General features: G+C 41.3%; 1 protein-coding gene across 3 annotated transcripts; it reads left to right on the top strand.

Annotated features, from left to right (window-relative positions):
* Positions 1-6: 6 nt before the first annotated feature.
* On the top strand, positions 7-13,196 carry LOC127364285 (uncharacterized). Of its 3 annotated transcripts, none has more exons than XM_051401693.1 (7): positions 7-176; positions 694-1,080; positions 1,228-1,359; positions 2,063-2,175; positions 6,832-7,042; positions 9,355-9,678; positions 12,072-13,196. In XM_051401693.1, exons 1-7 carry the CDS (start codon positions 140-142, stop codon positions 12,515-12,517), a joined length of 1,650 nt encoding a protein of 549 aa, XP_051257653.1. In that variant the 5' UTR covers positions 7-139; the 3' UTR covers positions 12,518-13,196. The 3 variants fall into 3 exon arrangements, with proteins under 3 accessions (XP_051257653.1, XP_051257652.1, XP_051257654.1); XM_051401692.1 differs by having other exon boundaries at positions 2,063-2,386; positions 6,719-7,042; XM_051401694.1 differs by lacking the exon at positions 6,832-7,042 and having other exon boundaries at positions 2,063-2,386.
* The last annotated feature ends 45 nt before the right edge of the window (positions 13,197-13,241 follow it).

Below are 13,241 nucleotides of genomic sequence, written 5' to 3'. Positions count from 1 at the left end.
ACGCCCATCCGGTGTAACCGAAAGTAACCGAAAGAAAAGTTGATTACTATATTGCTACTACTGACAACTATAGTTGTTAGTGCGTCGGCGCACGGTCCGGAGCTCCGATACACGGACAGAAAAGTGAAGAAGAGTAAAGATGAAGATGTTGCTGGTGTCTGTGATCCTTGTGCTTGGTAAGGTTGAACTTTCTGTGTCCAAAGTGCTTTGGGAAAGCTCCGCTCCACTCTGTGTCCATCGAGCGTTATTTCCTCATGGAGGAAACTCCCCAGCCTGGAGGACGATTCATCAATATTCTGATCAATCATCATATTTACTATTAAAAGTTTCTATACAACTAATGTTATTGATGGAAGCGGCTCTGTACATTACTGTCAGACTGGAAACTACAGAGGACTTCTCACAGCCTCTGGCTCACTTCCTGTTCATCAACTTTCCTCTCACACTAACTCATTCATTAACTCACTGCAGCTATAACAGCTGAGGATACATTGTGTTTATTGATGATGATCAGATATAGATTACAAGGTGAATGGTAAATGATGATGATTGAAGCTGCAGTATCTAATCGGTGACAGATATAATGTGGGTCTGCTCTCCTGTTCCTTTAATGAATGAGGAGGAGACTACTTTCTGTCTGATGGGACCAGCAACAAGCTGATATAAAGAAACTGATCAACTGTGTCCTTACAGTTACCCAGCATGCCTCCGGAGGGAAGACCATTGATGGGATTGAGGGGGAGGAGTCTGTTGTTTTGCCCTGTGAGGCTCCTCCTTTTACTGGTGAATATGTGTTATGGAGCCGCGAGGATCTCGATCCCACCACTGTTCATCTACGTCAAAAAAACAAAACTGATGCAGAGAAAGATGAGTTTAAAGATCAAAACCCGTCCTACAGAACCCGCACAGAGCTGCAGAGGGACGCTTTGAAAACTGGAAATGTCAACCTCACTCTGAAAAACCTTCGCCTGTCAGACAGAGGCAACTACATCTGTGAGGTCCTGAAGGATGGAAAGAGACACGAGACACACGTATACCTGCAAGTCTTCAGCAAGGAAACACAGGACAGCCTTACTCAAGGTTAGTTTCCTTCCTTCATGATCCTTTATCTGAGTCTGCAGGCATTAGATCAGATCAATCAGTCTGCAGGTATTAGACCAGATCAATCAGTCTGCAGGTATTAGTTCAAAGGTCAATGAAGGTCTTTCTGTGTGTTTTCTGTTACAGTTGAACTACAACGACAACATAGAAAAGACACATTGATCGGTGTCTTCTCTGCCATTGTGGTGCTGATGATTATCTGTTCTGTTGGTCTGTTCCTGTTCCTGTATCGTTGTGGATACATCAACTTCAACAAAGGTGTGTGTGTGTATAATTCTTTTAGGTCCCCTGTTGGACACAACCACTTTTCACAAGCACTGGATGTCAATCAGTTTTTCAATAAACAAGCTCAGTTTGCAGTTCAGCAATTCTAAGTACATAAAAAGGTATCCACTTGTCCTGTATAGAATGACAGGATTCAGCTGTTGGTTGGTACATATTAATGACACAATAATGATGATAATGACACTCTCTCTGAGAGACACAACTAACAACCAGCAGCCTTTGCTCTTTATTGGGAGCAATTACAGTAACACTGCAGTAACTGCAGTTGCTTCCTTTTGCAGAGAGAGACCAAGATCCTCAGTGAAGCTCAGTTTCTCACTAAATTGTAGGTACATCAAAAATACTAAGTGTAGTGCAGCTCCAATGTGTCCAACTACAATAACTTATTGAATGAGAACAAAAAATGGTTGAACATAAAGTGAGTGGTTGTAAACATTTGCAGTGTGTTTGTTAATCAGACAGTGATGGTGCAGCGCTTTATTCTACCTCTTTATACAGGATCTTTATTTCTACCACTAATGTTTAGTTCAGAAAACACATTTCAAAGGGGGACATTAATGAAAAAGGTTTGAGAAGCTCTGTTTTAACAGGTAATACTAATTCCTCCTTGTCAGTGCTGCTGCTACTGCTCTATGTTGCTGATGATATATTGATTGATGGGTTGTTGTCCTCTCAGTCCCCCAGGTTGAGGTGGATTCAGGGATGAAGTCTGTCCTGCTGCCCTGCAAAACCTCAGTTCACCTGCCTAAGGACGGCACAGTGGAGTGGACGGACAAAGGCAACTGGAAGGTCCATGTGTATCCGAACAGCTCCGATCAGCCTGAAGAACAGCACCAGGATTACATAGACCGAACAGAGATGAAGAAAGATCTGACAACTGGAGACTTCAGTCTGACCCTGAAATTCCCCACAGACACAGACAATGAAACCTACACCTGCACCGTCTACAACAAGGAGAGAAAGATCCTGATGAAGAAACAAGTGGAGCTCAGGGTCAAAGGTCAGTGCTGTATATACAGATCAAAGGTCAGTACTGTAGATACAGGTCAAAGGTCAGGCGTGCACCTTCAATCACTGATAATCACAGTGCTGACTGATCATTTGAGGGCTCATTAATAATGCTGATCAATGATTGGCTCACTGGATCCACGTCAGACAGACTGAACTGAATCTACTTCAACATCAACAAACACGTTTCAACTCCTTTAATACTGAACCATCTACAAAACCTTCACTGACAACACCTTTCATGAGTTCTCTACAAGATCTGAATCCTGATCCAACAGAGCCTCCAGCTCCTGATTCAGGTCTTTATGGTTTGGGCATTGAACTGTTCGACTAAATCTGGTTTACAGCTGTTCAGATCCCTGTATTTGGAGGGACAGATGAGGCCATTTGGTTATTAATTTAGTCTCTAATAGTAATAATTTTATCAAAAAAGAAGTTCATAAAGTCGTTGCTACTGAGGGTTATGGGGATATATGGCTCAATAGAGCTGTGACTCTATGGAGGGCCTTTCTATAGGTTTTAAGACTATCTTGCCAAATTGAGCGATATTCTAATAGTTTGGAAGAGCGCCATTTCCTTTCAGATTTCTGCACTTTTTGCTTTAATTGGCGGGTTTGGTGGTTGTACCATGGTGCTAGTCTCCTATGTTTTAATATTTTCCTTTTTATAGGGGCAATATAATCTAATGTTCTTCATAGTGAGTCTGCAGCACTATTAACAAGATTATCAATTTGGGAGGGACTAAAGTTATTATAGGACTCTTATATATTCAGACATTAAATTAAACATTCATGGAATGTCCTCCTTAAATTTAGCTACAGCACTGTCAGTTAGACATCTGCTGTTTTGCCTAATGGCTTGTAATCTAGTAATAGGAATTCAAAGGTTATTAAATAATGGTCAGGTAGAAAAGGATTTTGTGGGAAGTCTATTAAATGTTCAATATCAATGCCATATGATAGAACGAGGTCTATACTGCCCTTGCAAGGAAATCAATATTTTAGCAGTACTATTACACTATTACACAACACAGTGTACATAACATAACAAATGCTGAATCACAGTGGGCTAACTACTACTACTACTACTACAGCTATGCTAGCAATCAATCTCTAGACCGAATTAGAAATGAAATGAATACAGAACAAATATATGATAGATATAACATTGAAACTTATAAATCAACAATACTCACGGACAAGTAGTGTCCAAGGCAACAATGTGAAAGATAACTGCAGCAGGAGAGGCAGGCCCATATGGTCTCAGTTAGGGATGCACCGATATGAAAACTTTGGCCGATACCGATATCCCATATTAATTTTGCTGTTATGGCCGATAACCGATATTTACCGACATCGATATATGTTTTTTAAAAAAAGTTTCTGAGATGATAAAATTTAGTACAGACTGAAAATCATGCAAACTGCATTTTTGAATGTCTTCCTTTATTTTCAGAACATATTTTACTTCCAAATAACAAAGTTACAGGGCTACCATAAAACATAAGTAACCAACCTTTACCACTTATCAAACATGCCAGTATTCATGACAACATGTTTTCAGCTCTGTGCACTCCAGTTAAACTCAAATCTGTGAAAAGGCTAAATCAAAATATCTAAAACATGTCCTGACTGTTAGTGCACATTTTTTCAACTTGCACTGTAATTTTCCACATAGCAAACATGCAGTCAAATGTGCCAGCAATGGCAATCCTGCAAACTCTTGCGCATGTAAAACAGCTCTCTTCATTTCAAAGTTTCCATCAATCCACTGAGCAGTAAGGCTCAACATACTCATCTGACTTATGTCTGAACTCCATATATCCATAGTGAAGCTAATGTCAGTCACACTGTCCAACAATTTGTGGATATGCGTGGCCACGACTTCGTACAAAGCAGGGAGGGAGACATCGGAAAAGTAGCGCAGACTTGGCAGGCTGTAGCGGGGTTCAATATGCTCTATCAACCGCCGAAATCCTCGGTCCTCCACTATGGAAAATGGCTGGTTGTCAAGAGCAATCATTTCCATCACCTTGTTGGTTATTGACCTGGCTTTTGCGCTGTCCTGGGCAAATTTCTTGGTCTGGTCGAGTATCTGCTGTATTGGGCTCCCAGCTGCAGCTGCAGCTGCTGCTGCTTTCATTTTTGCCTGCTGGCTAACGTTGGCAGCATTTGCTTCCTGTAATTGTTCGTGTAGTTCTGGGTGGCGGTTTTTCAAATGACATATTAAATTTGTGGTGTTGAATGACTTGACGCGGCATCCTCCTCGCATTACCTCGACTTTGCAGGTGTTGCATACTGCTTTTCGAGTGTCTTCTTTTGACACCGTGAAAAACGCCTACACCGCTGACATTTTTTCTCCTCTTCAGTTTAACATCCCACAATCCTGTGCTGCCACTGTCGTGTGCCCAAACAAATACACATGGCCAAATCCCCCTCCCCCTCCTTCTCCCTCTCCCGACACACAAACAGCAACTACAGGATATACATCGGTTGTGGATATCGGCCCAATTTTACTCATCGGACCGATGCCGATATGTTAAAAAATTACGAACATCGGCCGATACCGATATTAATGCCGATGTATCGTGCATCCCTAGTCTCAGTCTTGGCTAGTTACACAAAGAGAAATACCCTGCTCTGCAACTGTTGCTGCTGAAACAACCAAAAGGGGGCACTGCAGTGCATGAAATTGTGTTAATACTCAAACAAAAGGCAGAACAAGGTCAGAGTGAGATAACAATGAGTGGGTTTATTTACACTCTGACAGAAGCCAATTGAGTCTATTAATGTGATAAATGCATTACTAAGGCTGTCATTGTTAACATCCACATGAATATTAAAATCACCTACAATAATTACTTTATCTGTTTGAAGGGCTAAATTTGATAAAAACTCAGAATTCAGACAGAAAATCTGAGTATGGTCCAGGAGTGTGGTACACTACAACAAACACAACTGGCTGCAGTGTTTTCCAGGTTGGGTGAGAAAGACTTAGAACAAGGCTTTCAAATGATTTATAATTTAGTTTAGGTTTAGGATCAATTAAAATGCTTGAATCATATATAGCTGCTTCTCCACCTCCTCGGCCGGTTCCTTTTATTTTGTGCTACTGTGGAGTTTCATTTAGGTTTTTATGTTTATAAAGGTCCTCCAACCTAAAACCTGTTTATTGAGCTGTAAACTGAATTATCTGACTGTACTGAGATCAAACATCACTGCTGCTGTTAATATTCACATTATTACCAAAGTTATGAAAATCTGTATTCCAGGTGTCTCAATTTGTCCTGTTTTATGTCAGCCTTTACGTTCTAAGTCCAGTGCTGACACAGAGTGGACATTTTGGGACATTTCTATATAACCAGGGTTAACTTCCTCTGATCAGAGGAGGGCGCCCCCCCCTCCCCCAGCCTCTGCTCTGAGTTCAAATGTAAACTGGTGGAGAAACATAATTCACAGGAGGTTATGCTAGCTGTTGCTAACCCTCTACATAGTATGTTTATATTGTGGCGAAGTGGTTCGGACTTTAGAATCAGAAGCAAAAATACTTTATTGATCTCTGGGGTTAAATTTCTTTGTTACAGTTGCTCTACTCACTTAATGTTAAAGAATATAATTAATACTTATATCACAACATATATATATATTGTGTTATATATTGTGATATAAGTATTCAATTAGAATAGAAATTAATGTATTGGTAAATACATTTCAGTAAAAAATAAAATGGAAATTGAAACATAATAAGAGCCTATATACAAAGTAAATGTAAATGTAAAAGTATTTTCACAGTATGTGCTGGCAGAAAGGAAATAGTAATGAGTTAGTTACTTTAGACGCTGTAGAAGCAGCGGACTGCAATCTCCACCTTGATCCCATACTGACAGCCCCCCAACAGTACACATACCAGAGAGTTAGCCTCTCTGAGCCACTAGCTTCGCTACAACACAGCTGCTAGTTTTTTAGTGGTGCTTCCAGTCCGCTGAGGTCACTGAGTGTAGTGCAGCTCCAATGTGTCCATCTGCAATAACTGATATTGAATGAGAATAAAAACTGGCTGAACATAAAGTGAGTGGTTGTAAACATTTGCAGTGTGTTTGTTAATCAGACAGTGATGGTGCAGCGCTTTATTCTACCTCTTTATACAGGATCTGTATTTCTACCACTAATGTTTAGTTCTGATCAGAATTTCAAAGGGGGACATTAATGAAAAATGTTTGAGAAGCTTTGTTCTAACAGGTAACACTAATTCCTCCTGGTCAGTGCTGCTGCTACTGCTCTATGTTGATGATGATATGTTGATTGATGGGTTGTTGTCCTCTCAGTCCCCCAGGTGGATGTAGATCCAGGGGTGGAGTATGTCCTGCTGCCCTGCAAAACCTCAGTTCACCTGACTGAGGACGACACAGTGGAGTGGACGGACAAAGGCAACTGGAAGGTCCATGTGTATCCGAACAGCTCTGATCAGCCTGAAGAACAGCACCAGGATTACATAGACCGAACAGAGATGAAGAAAGATCTGACAACTGGAGACTTCAGTCTGACCCTAAAATCCCCCACAGACAGAGACAGCAAGACCTACACCTGCACCGTCTACAACAAGGACAGAAAGATCCTGATGAAGAAACAAGTGGAGCTCAGGGTCAAAGGTCAGTGCTGTAGATACAGGTCTGTATTAATTACAGTAGTGCAGTAGTCAGACTGATATCAATAAACTGACTGATTTCCAATCAGAGCTGACAGTATTGATCTGAATTTGGCTCAGGATGTTTTTATTGATCAAGAAGAAAGTGGAAGAAAGGAGCTGTGACTGTCAGTCTGGCTACAGTGCTGAAGAGGAACCTGGGGTTGTTCTTATTTTCTTCAATTAATGCTGAACAATAGGCTCCTCTGGCATTACGGAGGGCCATTTCCTTGCAGATTTCCGCGCTTTTTGCTCTAATTGGCGGATTTGGTGGTTGTACCATGGTGCTAGCCTCGTATGCTTTAATATATTCCTTTTCATAGGGTAATAGAATCTAATGTTGTTCCCAGTGAGCCTGCAGCACTATTAACAAGATTATAATTTTGGGAGGGACTAAAGTTATTATAGGACTGTTATATTCAGACATTGAATTAAACACTGATGGAATCTCCTCCTTAAAAGCACCTACAATAATTACTTCATCTGTTTTTAGGACTAAACTTGATAAAAAATTCAGATAATAATAATATACTTTATTGTCCTTCACAGGAAATTTGTTACCGCATTCTGTATACATAGATACGAAAAAAACAAAAAATAACAAAAAGAAAACACATATGGACACCACGACATAACAACAAGAATAAACACTTAATACAGCACATTTAGCACATTCACCACTCCCTGTCCTGTGCGTAGCACTCACTCACGGCTGTTACTATGATGCCTTGTTTAAAGACGCTATGACAGAAGGTACAAAACTCCTGCCATAGCGAGCATGTTTACAGGCCACGGTCCTGTATCTGCGACAAGATGGCAGAAGTACGAATAATGAGTTGAGGGGGTGGCTGGGGTCGTGTGCTATACTGTGTGCTCTGCGTGTAATGGCTGTATTGTTGAGGTCTGAGAGGTTGGGGGTGGGTTGACCAAGGATTTTGGAGGCGTGGTGTGTAATGCGTGTCAGTATGTTCCTATTTGAGGCAGTTAACATGTTGTAGAAGCAGGTTGAACAGTAGAGGATGACAGGTTGGACTATGCTTTTATAGAGTAATAACAGAAGTTGGGGGGCAACAGAGAGTGCATTGAGTTTGCAAGAAAAATAGAAAATCAGAGTATGGGCCAGTAGCGCGGTACACTGTAACAAACAGAACTGGCTGCAGTGTTTTCCAGGTTGGTGAAAAAGACTAAGAACAAGGCTTTCAAATGAATTATAATTTAGTTTAGGTTTAGGATCAATTAAAGGGCCTGAATTTTATATGGCTGCTACTCCACCTCCTCAGTTTAAGAGGACAGAGACCTGATGTTTAATAGTCCACATTTAATGCTTTTATTTTGTGCTACTGTGGAGTTTAATTTATGTTTTTATGTTTATAAAGGTCATCCAACCTAAAACCTGTTTATTGAGCTGTAAACTGAATTATCTGACTGTACTGAGATCAAACATCACTGCTGCTGTTAATATTCACATTATTACCAAAGTTATGAAAATCTGTATTTCAGGTGTCTCAACTCGTCCTGTTTTATATCAGCCTTTACCGGGGGGGTCCAGTGCTGACACAGAGTGGACAGTTTGGAAAGTTTCTATCAAACCAGAGTTAACTTCCTCTAATCAGAGGAGGGCAGCCCCCCTCCCCCAGCCTCCCCAGCCTCTGTTGGTTCAAATGCAAACTGGTGGAGAAACATAATTCACATGAGGTTATTCTAGTTGTTGCTAACCCTCTACTTAGTATGTTTATATTGTGGCGCATTGGTTCGGACTTTAGACGCTGTAGAAGCAGCGGGCTGCAATCCTTACCTTGATCCCACACTGACAGCCCCCCCACAGACATACACACATACTGTCGAGTTAGCCTCTCTGAGCCACTAGCTCAGCTACAACACAGCTATTAGTTTTTTAGTGGTGCTTCCAGTCCACTGAGGTCACTAAGTGTAGTGCAGCTCCAATGTGTCCATCTGCAATAACTGATATTGAATGAGAATAAAAACTGGTTAAACATAAAGTGAGTGGTTGTAAACATTTGCAGTGTGTTTGTTAATCAGACAGTGATGGTGCAGCGCTTTATTCAACATCTTTATACAGGATCTGTATTTCTACTACTAATGTTTAGTTCTGGTCAGAAGGATCTTGGCTGAAAACACATTTCAAAGGGGGACATTAATGAAAAAGGTTTGAGAAGCTTTGTTCTAACAGGTAACCCTAATTCCTCCTGGTCAGTGCTGCTGCTACTGCTCTATGTTGCTGATGATATGTTGATTGATGGGTTGTTGTCCTCTCAGTCTACCAGGTGGAGGTGGAGTCAGGGGTGGAGTATGTCCTGCTGCCCTGCAAAACCTCAGTTCACCTGACTGAGGACGACACAGTGGAGTGGACGGACAGATGCAACTGGAAGGTCCATGTGTATCTGAACAGCTCTGATCAGCCTGAAGAACAGCACCTGTATTACAAAGACCGAACAGAGATGAAGGAAGATCTGAAACTTGGAGACTTCAGTCTGACCCTAAAATCCCCCACAGACAGAGACAGCAAGACCTACACCTGCACCGTCTACAAGAAGGAGAGAAAGATCCTGATGAAGAAACAAGTGAAGCTCAAGCTCAAAGGTCAGTGCTGTAGATACAGGTCTGTATTGATTACGGTAGTGCAGTAGTCAGACTGATATCAATAAGCGGATTGATTTCCAATCAGAGCTGACAGTATTGGTCTGAATTTAGCTCAGGATGTTTTTATTGATCAAGTAGAAAGTGGAAGGAAGGAGCTGAAAGAAACACCAAATCTTTCCATCACTTAGAACAAAGAAATGCAGCTTTAATTGATTGTATCAATTAAAGATTGATGATCAGTTCTCACCAGATTTAACTCATCTTCACATCCTGTTGAAGAAGTTGATGAAAGAAAAGAAGAAGAGCAGAAATATTGATGAAATTAAAAAGCAGTTTGTGATCACAAGCAGTGAAAGATAACAATCCTCAGTAGTGAAGTTTCCAATTTATTTCAACATCATAGTAGTGAATGTGTCTTCTTTAGCAGCTCCACTTCCTTCAACTGTGTGTCCACCTTCAATCACTCTTGACACTCACAGTGCTGACTGATCATTGGAGGGCTCATTTATAATGCTGATCACTGATTGGCTTACTGATTGGAGTCAAATATGAGCATAAAACGTCAAGGACTGTAACAAACGCTGCCAGTGAACACAATCCAGACACAAATGATGTTTCCTTCTAAACACATTGGTCACAAACATTCAGTGGTTGATTAAAGCTCATTTGTAGGAGACCGCTGTTCTATTTAGGGATCAATATCTGTACAAATCAGAGAGACTTCAATCCACTTTATATCCCCTAAAGACAAACCGTAAGAAAAGTGGATTCTGACACATTAAAGCTCACATTGTGTTCAATGGGATTGATATAAAGAGAGAAAATGGACTCCTCAGACAGGGCTCCAGACTAAGTTTTTGCATCGGTTGCACTGGTGCGCCTAACTTTCTTTTTTTTAGGTGCACCAGCACAAAATTTAGGTGCACCCAAATTTTTCATTGCGTTGCCTTTAACACCATAAGGTCACCTTTTTATCGCTCTCCATAACTTTCATATAATGTGAATGATTTTTAAACAAGAACAAGGTGTAGAGAAATGTTTGTCTTTATTTGAAGCACAATTATATATAAAACAAAAAATAAAGTGTTTAAAGTGCTTCACTGAGCTGAAATCGAACATTTCAAACTAAAACACCAAGCAAAATAAAACATTTCCAAATAAAAGTGCTTGTGCTTAAATTGCTTCACTGAACTGAAATTGAACATTTCAAACTCAAACATTTCAAGTAAAATAATTATTAATGATAATAATAATGATTACTACTACCTGCTGCTGAAATGCAGCTGGGAGAGGGGCCACTTTCTCTACACACTTTTCACGGCATATTGTGTGTTTCGTAGACATGTTTTTTTAAAGTTTCGATACGAAACGTTGTTGACCCGCTCACGAATGCACTATTTCCGGCCACATTCTGACCGCACTCCTGACAGTACACGCAGTGCATTGCGTTACGTCCTTTGTTGTACCTTAGCCAGGGAAATTGTTTCAGCCAGTCCTGTCTGAAGGAATATATTTTGGCCTTTTTAATTTGGGTCTCAGAGCTGGGCTCTATCCCAGACTCGGTTGTCTCCTGACCGGTTGACCGGGGCTTGGTATCTCACCAGGGACCGAGGGCTCCGTGCCTTGACGGGATGGACTCTCTGTAGTGGGGATGGATGGGATTATAGTAGTAGGGCTGGTTGTAGGCTTGGTTTTCCTAATGAAAAAACTTTCAATATTTCTGCCGCTCTTCATTTTCCCTCGTTTTGTTCGTTTATTTTATTTTTCCATTTCAGTTAGTCAGCTACTCTCGCGCTCAGGTCACGCGCAGTTTTTAAACACACGCAACTTAGCGCGGTGAACAGGACCACAGCCAATCAGAGGCATAGACCCGCCCGAGCTCTGTCTCTTATTGGTTTAGAACACGATATGATCCTACCATGAGTGTGTGAGTTTGGTCACAGGAGAACACAGGAACACACGATGCGCTTGCGAAATAAATTGTGTTATGTTTTCACCCGGGCAGCGTCAGGTGCACCAGTGCGACCTAGAAAAATTATTAGTCGCATGTGCGACCAAATTGGTCAGTGATCAGTGTTTTGATGTTGAACATGTGTTTGAAATGCTGTGTGGAACCAAGATTCATTCACTGTTACATTTGAGCAACAGACAGCAGTTGAGATCAACACTGAGATGAGACATTGCTGCGAAGCAGCACATGGACAGAAAATTACAACATGTCCAACAGCTTGAAAACCTGCTTTTAGTTCCTATATTTCTGTCCCCTGTTACATACTAGTTTTATCTGGTTCTGTCCTTCAGGGTTCTCTACAACTTTATATTCAGTCAATAAAGTTATTACAAACTGCTGCTGCTGTCTGTACAGCTGATGTTGGGGTTTGTTGTTCTCTCAGACTGTCAGGTGGAGGTGAAGGAGGGGGCGAAGTTTGTCCAACTGCCCTTCCAGACCACAGCTAACCTGCCCGAGGATGCTACAGTGGAGTGGAGACACATTGAACCCAAATACATGAAGGTCCATGTGTATCAGAAGGGTTCTGTCCAGCGTGAAAGACAGGACCAGGATTACAAAGACCGAACTGAGATGAATAAAGACTCGCTGAAGACTGGAGACCTCAGTCTGACTCTGATATCCCCCACAGAGAGAGACACAGGAACATACAACTGCATCGTCTATAACAAGGGAAACAGCCTGAGACAGAAAACATTCCGGCTCACAGTCAGAGTTCAGAATGAGAATAGATTTCAAAGGTCAGGGGTCTCTATGTCTGTCTCCTCTACAGAGGGAACCAGTAACAGAGGCAATGAGATTATTCCTCTGATGACTGTTCAATCTGCCTGATGGATCAATCTTTGATTATTGGACAACGTGTGAAGACCAGCCAACCAGTAGCAGCCATATATGATTCGAGCCTTTTAATTGATCCTAAACCTAAACTAAATTATAATTCATTTGAAAGCCTTGTTCTTAGTCTTTCTCACCCGACCTGGAAAACATTGCAGCCAGTTCTGTTTGTTATTGTACCACGCTCTTGGCCCGTACTGAATTCTCAGAGTTTTTATCAAGTTTAGTCCTTAAATCAGACAAAGGACCTGTGAGAGTGCAGTCGGAGAGACTCCCTCACGAGGGAAAACACATCGGTCAGGTTTATTTGTTGGACCTTTTTGAACCGTTGACCTACCTGGAAGTCGGAGCCTGGATCGAGACATTGATGGTGAGCCACAGCCCAGAGGAGAACTAAACTTCATTACACACACACAGACACACACACACACACACACACACACACACACACAGACCACCAACTGACCAAATGTGCGGTAGGACAAACTCTCTCCACTTCCTCAGTGGAGGGGGGAGGGGGATTTTGAACTTTAACTCACAGCTGTGAATTTTTTTTACATTTTATATTTTTCTATATACCAGGGTAAGATTTGTGTCAGAGTGTGCATTTCCATGTGTTTGGTTTGTCCTTCCCATCCTTGTATTAAAAGGGAAGTGTTTTTGTTTCTCAAAGAAAGTACAACTGTGTCTGAGTCATTCCTGGTGTCGTTTGGTTAATCCT

This window comes from Dicentrarchus labrax, unplaced genomic scaffold (assembly GCF_905237075.1).
Source record: "Dicentrarchus labrax unplaced genomic scaffold, dlabrax2021, whole genome shotgun sequence".
NCBI classification, from domain to species: Eukaryota; Metazoa; Chordata; class Actinopteri; family Moronidae; genus Dicentrarchus; species Dicentrarchus labrax.
The sequence above is the reverse complement of the archived record's forward strand: the minus strand, read 5'-3'. Positions and strand labels throughout refer to the sequence as shown.

Excerpts from the sequence above, each read along its gene's own strand:
- LOC127364285 (XM_051401692.1), top strand. The coding sequence starts at position 140 with ATGAAGATGTTGCTGGTGTCTGTGATCCTTGTGCTTG. Across the intron at positions 2,387-6,718 it reads AGTGGAGCTCAGGGTCAAAG|TCCCCCAGGTGGATGTAGAT; the intron begins GTCAGTGCTGTA and ends TTGTCCTCTCAG. Across the intron at positions 9,679-12,071 it reads AGTGAAGCTCAAGCTCAAAG|ACTGTCAGGTGGAGGTGAAG; the intron begins GTCAGTGCTGTA and ends TTGTTCTCTCAG.